The 21,877-nt window shown below is 37.4% G+C and overlaps 3 protein-coding genes across 3 annotated transcripts; all 3 read right to left on the reverse strand.

The window, feature by feature from the left end:
• Window positions 1–1,949: 1,949 nt before the first annotated feature.
• On the reverse strand, window positions 1,950–7,560 carry LOC135672162 (bifunctional riboflavin kinase/FMN phosphatase-like). Its single transcript, XM_065180618.1, has 10 exons — window positions 7,555–7,560; window positions 6,743–6,900; window positions 5,348–5,478; window positions 5,151–5,220; window positions 4,980–5,045; window positions 3,693–3,847; window positions 3,509–3,604; window positions 2,471–2,622; window positions 2,324–2,403; window positions 1,950–2,237 (listed from the first exon to the last, which is right to left on the reverse strand). The coding sequence occupies exons 1-10, from the start codon at window positions 7,558–7,560 to the stop codon at window positions 2,102–2,104; spliced, it is 1,050 nt and encodes a 349-aa protein (XP_065036690.1). The 3' UTR covers window positions 1,950–2,101.
• A 383-nt stretch (window positions 7,561–7,943) lies between these two features.
• Window positions 7,944–13,548, reverse strand: LOC135655186 (E3 ubiquitin-protein ligase WAV3-like). Its single transcript, XM_065175713.1, has 2 exons — window positions 12,972–13,548; window positions 7,944–10,168 (listed from the first exon to the last, which is right to left on the reverse strand). The coding sequence occupies exons 1-2, from the start codon at window positions 13,245–13,247 to the stop codon at window positions 8,279–8,281; spliced, it is 2,166 nt and encodes a 721-aa protein (XP_065031785.1). The 5' UTR covers window positions 13,248–13,548; the 3' UTR covers window positions 7,944–8,278.
• A 3,069-nt stretch (window positions 13,549–16,617) lies between these two features.
• LOC135655202 (general transcription factor IIH subunit 2-like) lies at window positions 16,618–21,372 on the reverse strand. Its single transcript, XM_065175714.1, has 5 exons — window positions 20,971–21,372; window positions 19,079–19,540; window positions 18,624–18,999; window positions 17,158–17,322; window positions 16,618–17,087 (listed from the first exon to the last, which is right to left on the reverse strand). Exons 1-4 carry the CDS (start codon window positions 21,304–21,306, stop codon window positions 17,192–17,194), a joined length of 1,305 nt encoding a protein of 434 aa, XP_065031786.1. The 5' UTR covers window positions 21,307–21,372; the 3' UTR covers window positions 16,618–17,087; window positions 17,158–17,191.
• Window positions 21,373–21,877: the final 505 nt, after the last annotated feature.

The raw sequence follows: 21,877 nt of genomic DNA on the forward strand, positions 1-21,877 counted from the left end.
CATCCATCCATCCTCTACTGTCCCACTTCCTCTTTTGACCACACGGTTGAGGTTGCATATAATTTACTGGCTCTCCGAGGACCAAATTGCCCGAAATATATTGCAGCTTTCGGATTAGAATCTCCGTGGAATGATCTCCCCATAAAGAGTATAGTATGCCATGTAGTCTCCTCAGGGATATCCCTTGAAACCGGTAGAACACTGTGCACGCATGGTTTGCCTCAGCGTAGGGTTGACCATGGAGTCAACACATCGCATGCCTAACTAAAGTTGGTCCAAAATATCTCGATCCAGCGCGTAAAAGGTCCACGCGGAGCATGTAATTTTGACCCTCCGATCGACTCTTTTCCTTTTTAGTTTGTGGGCTTAAAGACACTCGTAGTTCCTCGAAAGCTCGCAGCTTTTGTGGAAGACGAGTGGTGTGGTATCGACTCCGAGTTAATCCATTGCAAAGAGGTGTTTCACGTTATGATGTTTTAACACGATATGATCATAAACTTATTCGATTATTTAACCCTTTTTTCAATTATCATGTAGAATTAATTAATCGATCAAATCTCAACTTCTCATGCTATACAACAAACTTGGAAATCTGTGAGGACAACGCGTGAGCTGCACTTGCCTCATCTTTATGAGGACAAAGCGAATAGTTGCCATGTTACCCACTCCATGCAAGCCATGATGTGTTGCCACGAGACTTCTAATGCCCAAAGTGACATACCATTAGCCTAAATTATCATTCTACACTTGAGCTAAAATCCTCTAGAATCTGACACTTTAATTCTACACCTTATACACTACCAAGTAGTACGGACTCCTTATAAAGATATGGTCATAGATCTTTGGCCACCTAAAACGGAGTAGGGACTCCTTGTCCTACGTCCACAGCTCCTTGTCCTAATGGCTGGAGCACTGGCATTAGGACACCCCAACAACAGAGAGAGACACAGAGAGAGAGAGAGAGAGAGAGAGAGGGAAAAAGGTGGGGGACGTGTGCTTGTGATGTATGGCTTCTCCCAATAGTGGGTGGTTCCTTGTTCCCCCTGATGGGAGCCAAATGACCAATAGCGTGTGCCCACCGGCTTCGTGTATGTGACTTTGGACTTGCTTTCGGTCTTGATTTGATCCCACACAATCTTTGTTTATTGGGTTGGATGTGGATTGGGGGATGCCATTGCAGGTAAGCATGCAATAGATTATGTGAGTTCACAAGCTTTAGGCGTGGGGAGAAGACCTTGACCCGTCCTACTTGCGACACCTGGCCTTGTCGTGTCTAAGTTGGGGGGATAAAAGTGTTTGTGAAAATGACTGAGAGGGGTTGGGGAGTGCGTCGAAGGACTTGCGAACCCTAAATGTGGAAGGATCGTGTAATTTGATGCCTCTCACTCCATATGATTTCGATAATTTGTCGGATCAATATGATTTTTTTTTTTCCGAATAGGTAAATGATGATCGGTATGTACTCAATAAAAGGTCATATAGGTGTATAATCTATGTTGTTCCATACAATAAATAATAAATGAAAGATAAAACAAAATCTATTTTTTTTTCAAACCTATCGTTGATTTAAGAAATTATTTGTATAATATACAACCCTAACACCTTGAATAATTACATTAATAAATGTTATTTATTGTTATTATTAATAAAATAATTTTATAAAAATAAATATTTTAATTGATTTAACACCATAAATTTACACATTAAACATTGGTCCGACGGTGGTGGTGGTGATATTGTACCAAACTAACTTATCAAAAGTTGAGGACATAAAACCTCATCAACCAATTAATTTAGTTGATAAAGACATTTTATCTCATATGTCTTAATCTTGCCTTCACTATATATCATTTATAAAAAAATATATAATTTAAAACAAATTATTAAAATAAGCACTGACGATTCCCCTGTTAACAATGTTTCATAACATGTAAGCAATGACAAATATGGACCATGGTTAACTAAATTCATAATCCAGATAATGTCTAACAAGAGTTAGCTTAAACATCAATCATAAAGTTCATGAATTAGGTCAAGAAAGTTGGTAAGCCATCATCTTGTAAACACCAGTTGTTTCTGAGTGCCAATATAGCCAGTTCTCTCAGTTGCAAGGAGTTCTCAAGAATGGTGATTCCTTATAACCAACATATATAGGAAGGTCTAAGGCTTTCTCTACGATTCTTCTGTCCTCATGAATTCTCGCTATCAAGCTCTCGAGTGACGGTGGCCTGTGTTTCAAGCAAAAAAGATGTGAAATGATAAAGAAATCAGAATTTCTATGAATGTTTCACTTTTCTCTTCTTCTTTCCTTTCTACTACCTATGGTCTAATATAGCCCACCACAGCAAGGCGTAGCTCCTCTCCGTAAAAGTTCTCATCGAAGTCGTGAAGCAACCAAGGTTCCTGTTGGCAGTAACGCTTGTTTAAGAATAAACAGATGGTGTAGGATCACTGATTAGGTTATACTTACTATAGTCTTTTCGGTGTTGTCAAAGTAAGGATTCCAACCAATGCTCATGACCATTTTGTAGATACCCCGGGTCGACAATCCAGCCCAGCCAAAGTACACACCTGAATTGTGCTCAGATAGTATTGCAGAAAAGTTCTCTGCCGATAAATTTGCTGCAAGAAAATAAAGTAATAAACCGTATATCAATACTGACATTTGAATCCACAAAGGGAAATGAAAACTCTGTATTGTATCTTTTGGGGAAAGACTATTTAATAAGTTCATCTGTTAATCTTGCTGATCTTTCCCAAGGACGACCAAACTTTTAACATGAGAAAAATTAAAAAGATATCCACTGTGTGAAATGACTCGAACAAATAGTCGGTGTTGCTAAGATGAGGATTCTGATATTTATGTGCTGAGTTACTAAAGAATACAAATAAGATACGTTCACAAGTGCAGCTCCAACAGAAGGAAGATATGACAGAGAAACTATTTAAGGTATCCACCAAGGTATAGTATCAATATAGTATCCACCAAGGTATCACTTCAGCAAAAGCAATAGCAATAGAAGGAAACTATGGCACGGCTGGTACAGATGCAGTTAATTTTTAAAGTTACAAGAGAGTTCTTTGTGCAAGTGGAGCCTTAAAGAAAGACCACTCTGAGCAACCTCTATGTATCAATATAGCAAAGATATTGCTTCGTGTGTTTACTTAGCACAATGACTGTGACTTTGATGATAAAAGTAACAAGATTTAGCTGCAAAATCCTACGAGGCAATGTCAGGTTAAAGATGTTGTAAGCATTCCAACAATTTTTGTACAAAACTGAGTGATTTAGGTCATATCACTAAGCACAAAGAACATTTGTTAAATAGCACACTAAATTTTGCAGAAGACATCAGGTTATTATATATTACCTAAAAGCACAACATGATAACACAAAAGGTTCATATACTACCTAAGCAATAAAGGATGATACAGATTAAGACAGATTGAAAAGCCTGGACAAGAACCCACAGAACTTGTGTGAAAGAAGTTTCAAGTTCCAACAGACCTGTCGGTATTCCTAGAATCTTTAAGCTTCGTCCAAATCCCCTGATAACAGGTCCCCCAAAGTAGCATGGCTCAATTGGTAAAGTATCTTCGATCCCTAAAACTCATTACTGATTATCAGCTTTATTGATGGAGAAAATATTACGGAAGGAGTAACTATCTACTTAAGAATTTCAAGAGCATACAATCATCAAAAGGAGGTAAGCCCCACTTTTCAGGATGCAGATCAAGCAGAGAATTGATCACCTCATCAGCTGAACTGTAAAGGCCACCTTGTTTTGGAATAGATGGCACAGCGATCACTACCATTCCTGCTGCTTTGCCAGCCATAACACCGGGCCTGGTAACAAGAGAAATTCTTAGCATTCGGCCAAAATTTAGTTCAGTTGAAGAAAACATAAACTTCAAAACTTTTTCCAAATTGAGAAACAGATAAAGCATGAAATTAAATGCAAAGAAGTATCACAAAGGAAATAATTGCTTTGAAATTCATGTAATTGAATTCTTCCTCAGGAAAAAAAAAATATATATATATATAAACCATTTGGTTCAGGCTAACTATGGACAATGGACCACAGTTCTGTAAACAGAAACACCATGATTGCTTGGCTTTCTACTTCAAAGATCAATAATCCATTAGTCCTTTTTCTTTGTGGCTTACAAAATCGCAACACGGGACATGTTCTTCAATTTAAAGTTTGAATAACATGGAGATATACTAAGTATTCAACAGTCCTCTGAAAGATTCATATATGATAAGTTCATGAGGACCCCCTTGATACTGTTCTGAAAAGATCAATTTAGCAGTATCTTCAAGTCAAACCTAAGCTTTCCTTTTTACTATATGATCTACAAAACATCAAAATCAAAGGTGTTCTTCAATCCATGCTTAAAAGTTAAAACTATAATGGCACAATAGTGGTGCCGATAGAAAAGTTTCATCTTCATATTATTTTGTAAGCATTTGAATTTACAAGCACAATTAGAAGTCAACTAGGTCTTAGGTTAGAAGTCAACTAGTCTCGGATCATCTCAACTTTGCATAACTTTTGCTATTTCTCTTGGGATTCCATCATGATTTCTGTCAACGTCCTTTTCAGAATTCCCAGTCTTGGAATTTTAAGCAAATTGTGTTGAAAATCATCAGGATTCTGTTTAACAATGTTTTTAAGTATCTCTTTAGATTTGGTGTGGTTCCAAATTAATTATCTAGAGTGGGATTTTTTAAACAGTTAATTCATTTCAGATAATCTAATTGGATATTAAAGTTTTCGGTCAGGTCAATTTATATAGAGAACATATTACCAAAGGAAAAAAATCATTAAGTACATTACCTTATTTAATCATATCAATCCAAGATCTCAGTTTTTCCTATTCCACAACATTCATCAAACAAATAAAAATTAATGTTGAACGCTCAAGAAGATTAATGATAGCAAACAATTTCACTAAAAAAAAATTGCAAAACTTACAACGAATCTTCAAGTACTAGACAGTTAGATGGATCAGCATTCATCCTTTTAGCAGCTTCAACAAATCTTTTACATGAAAAATGCAAAATGTTAGTACAACAGAAATATTATTTGCCTGGAATTAAACAATCGGTAGCTAATAAACCATACTATCCTTTCATAATGTCTCACATTTCTGGAGAAGGCTTTCCCATGGCTACTTCATCACCACCAATAATAACAGAAAATGATTCTTTCCATCCTAAGTAACATAAATAATAAGATGGTAAGCTCAAAAATAAGAATAACAACCAAAAAGTATGCAGAAAGGATAACAAAAGTACCAATAAGTGGAGGAATATACATCTAGACTGCAACAAGATGTATACCTTGGTGGAAAGAAATCTTTTCCTTGATGTTGGATTTTGGAGAATTGGATGCCAAGGCCATTGGAACCTCATGATTCCTCATATGTTGAATCAGGTGAGTAGCACCCGCCAGAGCTTTAATATTGCACCATCTGCACAAACCAAATGAAATGATCTATTTCAAATGCAACAGGTTGATAATAGAACAGTAGTCCTTGTGCTTACCAAGAACATGACAAGCATACATACATTTAGCCATAGTTATACCTTTTCCAGGAAAAATCATATAAATGAAAATTAATGATGATGCATGAGGAGAAAAACTTGCACCGAGGATTTAGATTCTTAAACTGCATCAGTAAAATCACGTACACTAATATCCAGGATCTATAATGTCAAAAATATGCAAGCCTGTGTTGAGTCCAACTATCCCGATTGTATCATCCTTAGTTGATCTCATTCCTGATACCGTTCTTGTGAACTATAATTATCATGTCAAAATATTTAAAGTAAACTCAAACAATTGTGATCATCTATCTATATGGATATATCAAGTTTTGTCCAGGCAAAAAGCTATGTTGAATAACTAAATCTCCCTACACATCTAACTACAGAATATCATGATATTTTAAGGAATATTTTTCCGTACATTAGTCCCATCAAAGATTTTGGTTTTGTGCATAAGTCCCTTAGTTGTTATTTATGTGAATATCCCTGAGTCACCTAAACTGTTGTCAGTCCCTTAGTTTAAGTCCAATGAAATATTCACCTAATGTGCATGATGGAAGAGGCTTATAGGAAATTTCATATAAACAACAAGACTCACAAGACTTAAGAAACCCCTATCGTAACATATGTATTCCATTCAGAATGTCATCCTAAAGTCAAGATTACTGATAAACACAATGCAGAGTTGAATAAAAAGATTAGCGAAAAGAAAAACATGTTATGAAGATTAATGGTCCAAAAACATTGGAGTAATTGCAGATATAAATTCTTCTATTGTGCAAGGGAGCTCATAATCTTTGACAACTAAAGATACAGCCTCCAAGGGTGTCATTCCTACTATTCTGTGAGCTTTCTTGCTGTCCCATTTCTTGCCATATTGTAACAGAAATACTTTCAGTACTTCATTTACGATGCCATCTGTCACCAAACACAAATACAGACATAAACTGTAAAGCATATACTATGAAAAATACAAACAAAACAACACAAGTACATTTACGTAAGTGCCGCTTTCAATATTTTCAGCACTAGAACAAAGCTGTCCTACAAATGTGCACTTATATAAATGGTACATTATAACACACACACACAAACATGCAATAACACTTGGAATAAATAACAAACATGCATTAGTCGGAAATGCATAAAAGATTGGTGTGATCAATTAGACAAAGAAGTTGAAAGAACCTGTATTCAAAAGTGTGCCATCCAAATCGAGTATGACATATGAGACAGTTCGAGTTGCTAGCTTGCCATCTGCCATTTCCAGAGCTTAAAAAGACATCTGAGGGAAGTTGTAAGTGATGATTCTTCGCCAGACGCAACTGAGAAACAGGAAGCAAACACTAAAACCAATCTAAGGTTGGTATAAATAATCAAAGATGATATTTCACCATCCTGGTGGCGGCCAGAATACTAAATGACCCTCTTAGCAATATGATAAGTCCCCTTATTGTTTAAGAAATTCAAATTGCTAGAAAATCAATGAAGCAATAATCTCCGTGTTCATCGCATAAGTCGATATCTATTAGGCGAGTCATTGCAACAAACGCTTAGCAAACAACAGCAACAATCTTAATGAGGGCGAAAAGAACAAGAAGAAGGTTGCTATCTTTGCTATACCAGGAGATTACGGATATTCCAAGAAGAATTATAAATGAACCCAAATCTACACTTCAAAATAAAAAAAGAAGTAATCGCAAAAGCAAACAACAAGAGAAGTTTGGACGATCGGGAAAACAAGAAAGAACACATCTTGAAGCGGAAGACACGACGAAGATTGCGTTTTGAATGAAGCAGTAGAAACAAGATGCCCGAGATCCCATTTGATTCTAGCAACTGAACCTAAACCAATTAAATCACAAGGAGTGCGCTTTGAGAACGAAAGATAAAATTTCCCTCTGACAAGTGCTTACAAAACTACGAGAGAAAGCGAGTGGAACGATAAATAAAAAAGAACCGGAGATGATGCACGATTTCCTGCTACTATCAGCATAAACTTCCATTCCGATGCGTAGGGCTCGAGTACACAGTAGCAAACGCTTCTTCTTCTAATGCAGGCCGTCAGATCTCATCCTACTCGTACTTACAAGTGGATCATCAACTGTATCTCTCACGTGCGTCGTCACAGCTTTAATATATTATATTTTCCACCAAATATTTAATTATGTATATATATATATATATATATATATATATATCCCATTAAAAATTTATGTATATTTTGAAGGGTATTAATATCATTTGAAGTTAACGAACGCATTTATCAGAAATTTGAAGTTAACAGAAACCACAAGAAAAATCAAATCAAACAAAAGAAATATTTCTTAAAGAGAATCAATTCAGGAAGTCTATGAATAAAAATCCCAGAGAAGAATGCAAGTCCACATAATTGGGAAGATCACAAACTTATGCCATTCCTTTTCAGGGAAAACCTTCTCTTGTTATGTACATAACCATAACCAAAAGCAAATTACTATAAGAGGAAACAAAAAGATAGAGCTCTTTACACCTTTCACACACCCCCTATTTTATCCCCTTCTCCAGATTTTATTCATTTACATCATTGAGACCAATCCCCAGCCTTTTCTTTTTCTTCTTTTTTCCCTTTTGAATCTCCAGTATACACCGCCACTTCAAATCAGAAGAAAGATATTGTAAAAATATATCACTGGGATATTGTTTCATCCTCTTTTTATCATTTGATGGAACTCCTCGAGTTATTTACCTCGGTTGAGGACCTAGAAAAGAGAATGATCTTGCAGGTTGCGTAGGCGGAGTGGGAGTCCTGGGCGAAGGGGAAAATGTCTGCGAACGATGTAGCATCTCAACCATTGAAGGGGTCTGGTAAGCATGGACGAGGCTAGTCAAGTCCGTCGAGTCTCCGCGTGCTGTTGCTCTCTGCCATGAATGTGAGCTCAGCCCTGACAGCAAATAAGCACGCCCTGACACTTCATACCTCTGCTGGGTGGCCATCCTCTCCTGCATCTCCCTCAGCTCTGCATCCAGAGCCAAGCAAAGTTGGTCACCAGATTGTCCCGCCAGGGATTCAAATAGTTTCCTCCTCTGATCCTCAAGTATTGATACTGCCTCGGAGAAAGCACCACACTCGGCAGCAGCCCTTGCTTTCGACATGGCCTCAGCAGCCTGGACACGGTTCCTCTCCCTGTCGACGTCAACTGATAACGTATAAGCCGTGGTGACCTCTGGTCTTTGAATCCTTACTACATCCTCCAGCGTGATACTTTCATTGCAGACCACATCTCTATAGGCACAGCAAACCTTAAGCAGCACCATATCATGAGAGCCGGAGCTGGGTGGAACATTAACAGATACAAGAAAATTCCTGTCTTCATCAGCATAAAGGTCACCCACAGTAATTGATGCAGACCGTGCATCATCTGCCAGCTTATTTGTATAGTTTCCTGATTTCACTGCAGCAAGTTGCACACCAGGGTGTACGGACTCCGCTACCACCAACATCTCTTTCACAACCACACTCAGGAGCCCGCCGATGCACTGAGCAAATGCATCTTGAATCTCAACTTCAGATTCGATAAAAGAAAATGTCCCGCCAGAAATCTCAGAGATTGAGTGCATCACGGTGGAGTCATGGTCTGCACCAAACCCAAAAGCATGAACTGGTATCTGCTGAGCTATGTCGCCAAGAATGGAGGATGGAACAAGTGATCTGTAATCTGGATGTGACTGGAAACTTCTACTCAAACTCGAGGTCAGAGTGTAAGTGTCCTGCCCATCAGAGAGAAGTATCATGCTGCAGACTGGGTTCTGCTCTGTCCGTTCCTTGATTACTTTGGCACCTTTCCGGAGTCCTTCTGCAATGTTGGTGCCACCACAAGATATTAATGAATTGACAGCTTGCAGCGCCTGCTGCCTGCCAGTGTCTGTCATCCGTTGAAGGTGGAAGAGCCGACGTGCAGTTGATGAGAAAGCAATAACTGAAAGCCGATCAAGTGGGCCAAGATTTTGGATCACAAAACTCATGGCACGTTTCAAAAGTGCTAGCTTTGTGCCTGCCATGCTTCCACTAACATCAATTACAGTGATCAGGTCTACAGGAGCACGAGATGTTTGCGAAGTTGCAGAGCCGACATTTTGGTTTCTGCAAGCACGAGGGGCCTCTAAGTGTATCAGCACAGTGAAGTTCTCCTGGGAGGCTGATTGTGGAATGGATGAGAATTCTGGATATAATTTGATTTCTACTGTCCTAGTACATCCTTGCTGGGCAGTTTCTGCTGTTTCAGATTGCACGTTTAGAGGCTCATCATCATTAAAAGTATGTGGTTCAGAAGCATGGAGGCAAGAAAACCGACGGTGTTGTTGGTTAGTCAAATCTGCACGAGGAAGCATGTGGACATCTTCTTGTGACTGATTGACTAGGTTTGCTCTCTCACTTCCATGAGAATGTTCAGAGGAAACAGGGGCACGAAAGGGTATTTCCTTCCATTTAGCTCTGCAGATTGGACAGATATAGTTGCCATATTTCACATTGGAGGTAATGCAGTGGAAGTGAAATGTGTGAGAGCATTCTGCAGTGAAGAGTGCATGACCAGGCCCTGCTTTCATTGTGCCAAGACATATGGTGCATGTCTTCTGAAATGGAGAGTTAAACAGTAAAATGTCAGATAAGTAGAACAAGGTCGTAAATACAAAAGAATATAATCAGTAAATATATAATGTACACAGAAATTAGGTTGCAAAAGCTCATATTTGATGCATGTTGAATCCCAGATTTTGATGATAAAATCAATTAATAAGTTTATGAACTAATAAGTATTTGAGATAAGTGACGCAGGAGAATCAGACGTTGGGTCGAAAAGCATCATGTCAGAGATTGGACATCGGGCCGAAAGGATCAAGTATTGTGCCGAGAAGATCGGATGTTGTGGGAGGTCAACATGCCGATGGATCGAGCAATACGCCAAAGGAAAAGACGATGCGCCGAAGGTTTAGACGAAGTGCTAGATGAATAGATGACATGCCGGACAACGTGTTGAAGGCTTCATGATTGTAATTAGAATTGTTGAGTCTTGATCGAAGTCATTTAGAGTCTAATTGAGTTGGTTTTGGGGCGTAACCATGCCAACTTGATTAGGAATCCATTGGTCCTGAACCAGAGTTGAATTGGGCCTGTTGGAAGGCCAATTCAGTGACCTGGGGTTGGGCTGGGCGGTGGTACCCCCTATGAGCTGAAAAGCACAGACTATGCTTTTCCGAGAATCCCGAAGGTAGTACCGCCCAGGCTGGCAGTGGTACCGCCAGAGCCCAGGTCCCAAGCTTTGTCAGGCGATAGTACCGTCGGTACCCCAAAAACCTAGGGATTTAAATTTTTTGCTCCATTTTTGAAGCCATTTGGGATCTATAAATACCCCACTCATGCTTGCTTGGTGAAAGCACGAAAACCTTGTGATTTGAAGTGTGTAAACTCACTTGAAAAGTATTGAGTCTCTTCCTCCTTGAGTTGGTTATTCTAAGGGAGGTATGAGATTTTCTTATAAAATAAAGGTATGAAAGTTCTCTCGTAAGCCTGTGAAAAGAAGAAAGAGTTGTAACAAGGATAATTGATCTTCGTCCATTGAAAATAAGATCAGTAATGAAAGTCGATGGCCTCAAGGGAAGATAAATCGAGAGTAGACATAAGTCGGAACGACCGAACTATTATAAATCTGGTTTGAATTTCTCTTTATGCTTTTTCTTGCTATTACTAACTGATTTAGTTACTCACTACCCTTACTCACATTCTAAGTTAAACGCATTTTCGATACGTATTTTTTTATTGAAAATTTTCAAATCAAAACTTTATTTCGAAAGCACTAATTCACACCCCCTCGCCCCCTTTTACGATCCTAACAATGCCATCAGCACATAAGAAAAACAAAATAATAAAAGCTCTAAAGCCTTTTTGCATCTAATTTTAAATAACTTGAAAATGTGTAATGCTAAAGATTCAAAATCACTCAAGCATTAGAAAGCAAACAGGTGACATAAGGGGTTTAATCCCAAAAAAGTGGGATTTACAAAAAAGCATGTCTGGCTCTGGTTCAAAAATGATATCCATGTGCTTTGATAATGGAGTTTTTCTTGACATTTAATGAGACAACTTGTGTCAGAACATGGAATGATACCAAAGTTAATGTGAAACAATTTAAAGAATGGACAAGTTGTTATGCCACAATACAACAGCTTCTTCGGAACCACAAAATAAGCCAAGTCTAACATCATTCACAATATGATGTCAACTTTAAAATGTAGAAGCATAGTTATGATAACTATACATCTGTTCTCATCACTTAAAAGATGTGTCAGAACTTCTTAAATTATAACCTGCAATGGAAAATATATACAACTGCACTTTGTTACAAACAATAACATAAGGAAGAAAAAAAGATATTTTTTTATTCAAGAACCTACTGGGCTGTTGTAGTTCATCCCAGTCTATGCATATTCTATACAAGTCTCAGTTTCTGTCCTTGAACACATAACAATCTTTTAAACAGATTAATCTGAAATTATAAATACAAATTGAAAATTGGAAGAATTGGAATTTAAATCGAATGAGAAGATTATTCCTTCGCAATCCGACTGACAACAGTTCAAATCATGAAACTTGTCTCTATTTGTGAGGGTGGCTACATATGTTGGCACTTCACTACGTTCATTTTAAGTTAGAATTAATAAACTCATACACCCAAGATGACTAAGTAGCAGAAACCATATTAGCAGCCAAAAAGTTGGTCGCACAGACCTTACAGATGCACATATAAACAATTCAATGTTACAATTTTCATATAGCGGAATGCAAAAGGAGAGAGTTGTAGATCTCTATAATTCTATGTGAAACACAAAACTCCACTGTTATATTATCTACTAATGAGATATCCCTATTTCATCACTGAAAGCAAACTAAAAAAATTTGGAATCTTGGACACGAAAAAGATTAAAAAAAACGAAGTACAGATCAATCTCAACTGAATGCTAGAATTTACTCGTATATTTGTATGAAAGAACTTTTTGCTATCCACCGAAAGCTCAGAGTAAGAAGACCGTAAGTTAAAAGTAAGAAGGCATCAAGAAGCCATCAAAGCCACATAATATGTTGTGAGACAAAAGCAATATTCAATGATCCCTTTTCTCAATCGGTTTGCTTTACAATATTTCAGAATTAAGTCGAAAATGCAATAAGTGATTATGTCGTGCTCCTTATTTACCCCCGAATCTCGGTAGTGATGCATGATCAAAGAAAGGGGAAAAAAACGATTTTTAATCATTCCGAACACAGAGGAAGAAAAATCGCGATATCGAAAGAAACCTCACAAGCATAAAGTGCATTTCCAAGTCGATCAACTACCAGATGCGGTATCGAGAGAACGAAAAAAGAAATCACAAAAATGAGAACCTTTGAGGATCTGCTTCCCGATCTGAAAAGCCAACGGCTGCTGGAGGACGGCGTCGGCGTCGGCATCGGCGTCTTCAGCATCCGCACCGATCCACCCGGAGAAGAGGCCTCCGAGAAGCCGGCGCCCGAGGCCCTCCCGCCGCCTGCTGCGGCCTCGCCCGTCCGAGACCCACCGTCGCAGTCGCCATCATCGTCGTCCTCCGCCGAAGACGTGGGGCCGTCGACGGTAAGATTGAACCCGAGCGCGCTCTTCGCCTTCCTCCACAAGCTCCCCATCGCCTCTCCTGCTCTTCTCGCCAAGGATGTCTTCAAAAATCTCGTCAAAAACCAGATCAAGACGACACCTTTTGACTCAATCGCGTTTCTTAGGGCAAAAAGATCGGATCATGAAACTAGGGTTGCAAAATCTCTTCGTCAATATCGCTATTGCTTCGGAGAAAATTAAAAGCAGCGGCTTTGGCATGCAGAAGAAGAACGGCGAATAGACCGAGGAGGGACTGGATTCCTCCGCCAGAGGAGGAAGTCGGCACTGCAGTAAGACTTATAGAAGAGAGAGAGGGTAGCGTTTGGGGTTTGACCTTCGGAAGATTCTTTTGGGGAGATGCGGAGGTGAGGAAATGGTCGATCTCAACAGCGGAACCCGTGATCTTTTGGAATTCCTGATATATCCCTGCTTTTTAGTTCGATCCATAGAAATGCCATCCGCGGACGAACGCGTTTCCCGCACATTGTTCTGACATTATTTGGTGAGAAAAATGATTTACCACTTTTATTTCAATTTTTTATTAGGCGAATTCTTCAAAATTTGTTTTTAAAAAACTTCCTAATTTTTTAGAATTATTTTTATTTAATGTCTGAAATATCCCAATTATGTTTTGTATACTACATTCTTTTTTATATAATTATGTTTTGTATACTACATTATAATATTTTCAATAATACAAAAATATTTATATTAAAAATTAAATATTATGTTAAAATATTATAAATATGATATTTTAATTATATTATAGATTTTATATTATTAAAATTAATATGTTAAGAACATTGTGTTTACAAAATTTGTACATAGTATTTTTTTGTACTATATTATAATAATTTTTAATATTATTAAAAAATATTATAACATAATGTAAATTATTTCAGGCATTGGGAAAAAAAAAGGGAGTAGTTAGAAAATTTTAGAAATGAGAGGAAAAACTCAATAACATTTGGCTCATTTGATCTTCACAGTATTTTTCAATAATATTTATAATATTTTTATTATAATATTAAAAATACTATAAATTACTCATAAATTATTAAAATATTGTATTTTTATATTTGTATTTAGTTTGGTAGAGATTAGGAGCCTATTTAGACACTTGAGGGTGTTTTCAAGTAACATTTATAGTATTTTGTTATGATGATCAAAATACTATAAGATGCTAAAAATATTATAATAGAGGCATGAAAAATTTTGAGAGATAGTTTATATATTTTTTTAATTAGGAGTATTATTTGAAAAAAAAAATAAAATTAGAGATACTGACTGAAAAAATCTAAAATATGAGATTTTTTTTAGAAAAATCGCCCTACTATTTGAAAAAAAATTAAAATTAGAGATACCGATTAAAAAATCTAAAATATGATTTTTTTTAGAAAAATCACCCTAATATTTTCAATATTCGCTTCCCTCAAAAAATAAATTTCTTATTTTTTTCGAAATTTGAGAAAACAATAATTTTATTTTATTTAAGAAATTAGCAGTGTCTTTTAAGAAAACAGTAGCATGTGAGATAACTCTATCTCACTACCACATCTCCTTCCATGAGAAAGAATGCATGGAATCTGTCAGAATTGGAAATAGCTTCTATTTATTCTATAAAAATATTTTCCTTTTTTTTCTTAAATAGGGTGCTAATTCACAATTGACTCACTTGCCGGCTTAAATCGGGTTTCCGGGTTTTGTGTTTTGGCACCCTCGTAAAAGATTGCCGGTTTTTTTTTTCTTTACTCTTTTGTTACTTTTTTAAGAAAACATTTTTTTCTTAAATTATTGTGAAGTTAGATAGTGATTATCACAACGAGGAGACAACAAGCGACGACTACATCAATAGGGAGCATGAGATAACGATCGACAATAAAATTGTGAAGAAGGAAAAAAAAAAAGATAAAATTAATAATACAAAGCTTCTTTATCGTTATCATTTGATGTCTCTATTTTTTTTTAATTTTCTAAATATCCCTAAGCGAAAGCAATCATAGTAATAAGATGAAAACAATATGCATGAACATGATAATGTCAAAAGGGTAAGGCTTAAAGCAAGGCCTTGTAGAAGCAAATGTGACTGTCACAATAGATTAAAGCGATTGGACAAAAACGATAAGATAAAGATAACGATAATTAAAATAGTGAGACAGGGGATGACCATGACATGATAAAAAGTGATGAGATGCATAACGAACGAAAATGATATGACTCCACGATGGGATGAAGGTGGTCACGTGATGAGAGATATTTAGGATATCAAAAATATATATACACTAAATAAAAAATTAAAAATAAACTTTTTTCAGAAAAAAATCCTATAAGATAAGATATATATATATATAATTTAAAAACGAGACTGCACAAAAATACATCACTATCTTCCGATGAGAATAAATAGATGAATTATAAGTTAAGTTTGTGTGCCACTAAACAAGAGTAAAAATATATATAGGTTGATTTCTCTGGAATATTATATTTAGGATTAAAATAAAATCATTTTCCTAATTTAGTACCAGCAGAAGAAGGTACTTTTGACACACTTGAATACCTAAAGTCACTCCATTTTCATGAGGTTCTCACATGATTTTTATTCTTGTAGTGGAGAGTAGACTTCACAACACTGCCACTGAGATTAATTTAGCAACAAGTGGGTAGCATCTGATTCTACCACCATTCTCAGTAGTCACATCTTAATCAGGCCCACTAGCCATGCACATCCACAGCCATCCTTGTGACGCTGCATGCAGGGAGGGGATGACATGACTTACTTGGTTAAGCTCCCTTAAACTTTTATGTTGACTTGCCCGACATTTGATCGAATGGTACTACACCTGAAATCATGAGCTCCCTTTCCTCCCCAGAATGGCAGACAAGTGTGTTGATCACATATGCTTTAAGAAGGAGGGATCATGAATTGCACTCTTCCCTTGTGGAGAGGAGAATTTTGCTTTCCACCGAAGCGAGCACAGCCTTTTCCTTTTAGAAAAGAAGACTTCATGGTGGTCGTATGTTTTCAAGTGGGGATGTGAAGCTCCACTCAGCTGTTTGGATACTGGTCATCTTCGAGCTGAGAATCTCATGAAAGGTAGAATCCTCTGATACCCATCACTAATCTTCTCATCTTGGATGTATATATTGAAACATGTTGAGTTTTCCTGAAACCCTAAAACATCTGAAAGCAAATCATGTTCCTGTTAGACCTGTCCATCTAATCCACCATCTGAAATATAAGTGAAACATGTAATACCATGAGATCATTTGATACTAACCAATGAAACGTAGCATTTAAAACTGACGACAAAATGAACCTCATAAGTTGATAGAAAGGATGAACAGGGAGTCGTTTAAATCATATCATACATTGATTTGATATTTAAAGGCCTCGCACAGCCGAAAAATAAAGACACGAGTTATTTAAGAAAACTACTTATGATTATTAATGTCTTTGAGTACAATCCTTTCTACATAACAAGAAAGTAACAACTCTTGAACTTATGGGTTCATGTTTCTAATATAACACAGACCAAAACTTGGAATAGACATGGGCCCTTGTAGACTGGTTTAATCTAAGAACATGTCACCACATTATCTGGTTTAATCTCACATATCTTTCGAGCCAGATGTCTCCAGTTCCTTCTTGCATATCAGTGAACCTCGTAAGTTGCAAGGATGAGCATTACATAAAAGCCGATTGGAGATTCAAGATAAGACCTTAAAGCAAACTAGAATTCATGAGGCCCCTCTACTCATGTGAGCAAGTCTTTGCAAGCTGTTGTAAGCATGTAGGAGCAATAAACACAAAGTTACATTTAGGTATGGCTCCATTCAAGCATAAAGCACTGTGCCCAGATTGGCAGGCCAACCTGTGTGCCAAGAATTGCAAACTGTCAATTTATGTGGTTAAACCCGGCAGAAATTACACAAAATACGCACCTACGATGCACTCTGGAGATGCAATCTGTAACAGTCACGTAGTTGAGCTGCGATGACTCTCACAACCTGGACAGTTGTGCAAACTCTCATGGATATAAATATCACAGTCAAGGCAGAAACGTTGGTTGCATTTTGGACAGGACACATGGGGAGCGGGTTTGCTTCCTGCAAAGATCATGTCATTAAGCATATATAGAAATTTTCACAAATGAAAGAATGTCAATGGATGAAGCTTAATCAAGTAAAAACCATCAAGGAACATCATTTCATGGAGTATGGCACACATCCTAACACACCATAGCATGATTGCATGTCTATTGTCTTAGGCAATCTTGGTGGTCAACTTAAAACCCACACAACCTACTAGATGCTAGAGCACTTCAGGCAACAAGTTCATCACAAAATCACTAACATCGTTTTTCAAAGTTAGATAAAGCATGTGTGCCGTAAAAGCTTCTTACTATTTCTTGGCAAACTAGAGTTTCGATATACCTTGACTCATTCAAGCAATACTGGCAATCCAAAGCACTTGAAAAATAATAGTAAGTTCAAAAGATACTAGACCAAAAAAGACAAAATTAGAGATCTGACGCATAACATTATCATCTTAACTTGAGCATGTATGAACTTACACGCTACAGGCATATCAAGTTAATGTTTCCATGAACCATACATAGAGTAAGCGGTCCAAGTGAGTATTAAACATTTAGAGACTGGTTTACTAAGAAGCTCATGATAATGATGGTAACAACATGCATGACTGAAAAGGAATCAACATTGTGAGACTCATTCTATGTTGTGGAGGTCTATGAAAATGAGGACTCAACTGGTTCTCTTTTTTATTTATTTTATAAGGTCATTCAGAGGACTTAAAAGACACCAAGAGAAATCCAAATAATTCACACTTCCGATTTTTGATGTTCTGTAAGAATAATGACACTACAGTCTGGAATAATTCTAATTTTTAGAATTTCGTATGTTAGCCTCCCTATATATAGGTAAGGCTGCTGCTTATGTCGATTCTTCCTGGACCCTGCATTGGTGAAAACCTCGTGACTGCATGATCCATTTGGTTCGACACACAAAACAACACAACCAAAATATTCTGCAATCATAACATAAAAATGAACTAACACGACAAGATGAATATTTATTTTAAGCTGTAATTTCACAGTACCATAAATACCCTTATAAAACTTCCAATCTTCTGTGAATATTCTTAGAAAATATGATAGACACCCTTCTAAATAAATTATTTTCATTAATAAATACAAAAATTTTATACCATGCAGTCTAAGTATGTTAGCTGCTATCAGAATCCTATGCTTCTTTAAAGTGAAGTTAATCTTGCAAAAGGGAAATAGAAGACTGCCACTTTACCATTTATACTATGCACACTATCCTATCATAAATTTTCTTAATTTGTTTACAAGACAAGGATAAGGCTTAATAGGTGATGCACTTACCATGGCTGAGAAGGCTCTGTTGGCATCCATAACAAGTTTGTGCTAACTTCTGACTAAGTTTAAATGGAACAACAGATGACACCTCATTAAATGGTGTCACTGGGAAAAGATGATGATAAGATCTCGCTAGATGAGGAGAAGAGACCAAGGTCAAGCCACAAATTCGACATTCAGCTGGTAGTTCACAGACACGTGCTTTACATCTTGGGCAGGTGTAACCCCCACCAATCTTTACGTCTTTGTGACAAGAACATATAGCAATAACACCCTCTGCTCCTCTTTGAGGAAAACCCATCTTGATCAAATTAGCAGCTGCATATTCTGCTATTGCTGGAGGCGGTGGTGCATGTTCCAATAGCAACTCCTTAAAATGGGACTGTCAGGATAAATTGCAACATGTCATCATCACAAAAAAGGCCCACATACTGAGGTAAAGACAAGTGAATATTTCTTACCTCATCCAATGCCACGGTATAGGAACCCCCAGTCTCTTCGCACAGATGTTTACATATGAAAATTTCTGCTGATAGGCCAATTACAGAACATCTAATTTTAGCGTTCTTGCAATTTTTTATCGTTTCCATTATATCCCCTGGATCACATGTATTGCGAGCAGAGTACAAGATTAAGACTTCACGGTGACCATAAGATGGGATTTGGCTCAGATATCCATGGATAAGCTCTAATGCATTTTGCAAAGAAGCATCGCCTGAGCATTCAAGTTTGCCCATTAGAGCTTTAATCTGCGATTCCGGGCTGCCTCCTATGTCTGTGAGTCGATGAGCGACACCATCTTTTATGGTCACAAGACCAATATGAGATAATGGATTCTGATCGAAGAACTCCCTAATAAAAGCCTCTGCACATTTGGCAACTGCAACCATTCGACTAGGGCGATAATCTGTCTCTGAAGCTGCCTGCATTGTTCAGAGTAGTTGTTAGTAATTAACACAGACCTAACGCTTCGGCTGCATAGAAAAGGCTCTTATTGTGTGAATTCAATGTTGCAGAATCCAAAGTTTATGTTATTAAAACAGAACAACTACATGGAGGCATGATATATAGGAAAAAAAATGCTGGTCTATTTGACTTTGTAGACCAGACCCAAAGAAAGGCCAAACAAGTTCAAAGAACATATTTGGTTGCAATTTGATACGGAGATCTTCCTAAATTCTGTGAATTGCCACACAAGCTGTTACCTGTCTTTCTCCCTTAAATTCAAATCTTACTGGTGCAGAACCTGAGGAACAACATAGTACATCTGTATGAAAAACATGAGCATTTATCCTAATGCAGATAAAATGTGGTGTGTCCTTTACAGGAGTTGTGATCACTCATAGATAATTGCAGTCAGCACTCTAATTCATCTTGGTCATAGACACAATATGCAACATTCACCAACACAACACACAGTTGGAAGTATGATAGAGCCAACTTATTTTGTTCAAGCGTAATAATAATATGAAGGAAATTCAAGAGAAGCGGTTACAAGAAAGATTTGAATCATCAAATATTCTGAAGCACCTCCATTTGAAATGCAAACTTTCTTGATTGTCAATACAAAGATTTATAACATGAAAAGTACTGTACTGGTTGGCAATTTCTTGATTATCAATACAAAGATTTATAACATGAAAAGTACTGTACTGGATGGCAATTATTGAGGTTCAGAAAAATCTTATTAACATTAAAATATTGTTACAATAGTTGTCAAACCACAAAAGAAGTTATGGAATCACGGAATCACGAGTATCTAAATGACTCTGAACATCATTAGGAAATCTTCATTCCTGTCGACCAAAGCCCATTAGAAGAATAGTCTTGACAAACAAAGAGAAGCCCACTTTTCAAGAATGTGTCAGCAGAGATCACACAGATCACTCAAGCAGGTTCCTGTATTGACTTCTCTGATTGTTAGAACAATTAATTTGCCCAAGAATGCATCCTTTGTAAAAATTTTATCACTTCCAGATCTTTCCTAATTGAGATGTGGACCATAATCAATTGATCCCTCGACAAAAAACTCCTTATTTCTACAACATAAACAATTCAAGCTGGCTAAAAAGTACATGTAAATATAGAACCTAGGAACTCCTTTCCAATGTCTGAATAGGTCACAATTGGTGCGACCAACCAATGACTTCAGAAGTCCAGTGTCGTTCTAGCAGGAATCTCCAAGCCGATCCCAATCCAGTCCAAAAGCGCCACATTCTTTTGTAGCAGCAAAGTTCCCAAAAGGAATGACACCGCTCCCAATCCAGTCCAAAGAAACATAGGCACGCAATTATTTGCAGAGACTCGACCAAGAGTGTTGGTGGAAGAGCAGGAGGAGGAGGAGGAGACGCACCCGAGAGAGGTCGACGACAAGGTAGAGGTATCGGATGAGGCCCTTCTGGATCCTGGACGCGGCGGAGGCGGCAGACTTCTGTAGGAGGCGACGGCGGTACTGGGCGTGGACGAGGGTCTTGGTGTCGATGGGGCGTAGGAGACCAGACTCGTCCTCCTGCAGATCCTCCCACGATCGCTCGTCAGCGTACGCCCGCTCCCACGCCTCCATCCCCCTCTCATCCTCGTCCTCCTCCTCTTCGTCATCCTCCTCCCCTCCGCGCCTCCGCCTCCTCGTCGCTTCCTCTCCCATGCCGGCGTGATCGAATCGCCGCTGCACCTCCACGCTACCGCTCATGGGGGAACAACCGGTGAGGCAGGCGGCGTAGCTCCGCTAAAAGAAGCTTCGACTTTTGCCCTCTCGGATTGAAAATTGAGACCGACAAAAGACCGGACCGGATTGTTCAAAAAGACCGGGCCGTTGAATATAATTTATTATTTGCAAAAAGATGCATTTTTATTTCTTTATTTAAAAATACAAATAAACATATATTATATTTTCTCTTATTTTAATTATATTCAGAGCATTTCTATTTTTTTATGAATTTAAACAAAAATACATCAACTTATACTCTATGGGTAACTGTTTTGAATGAAAAGAAAATAATGAATTGAGGTAAAGGGAAATGAGGAAGAGGATGACGCATATACCAATGCATAAGAATTATTTTTTAATATATTATATTTTTTCGAGCAAAATATATTTTTAAAAATAAAATTTTAGTAAGGAAAATAAAATTTGATATTTTTTAAGAAATATCAAATTTAATTATTGTAAACTTTATTAACCCTCATGAAAACCTCGAAATTGAAAAGCACTTTAAAGACTTAATTTGCAAGCGCTTAAAAGCACGTGTTCTTCGTAGAAA

Source organism: Musa acuminata, chromosome BXJ1-4 (genome assembly GCF_036884655.1).
Source record: "Musa acuminata AAA Group cultivar baxijiao chromosome BXJ1-4, Cavendish_Baxijiao_AAA, whole genome shotgun sequence".
In the NCBI taxonomy this organism is placed as follows: domain Eukaryota; kingdom Viridiplantae; phylum Streptophyta; class Magnoliopsida; order Zingiberales; family Musaceae; genus Musa; species Musa acuminata.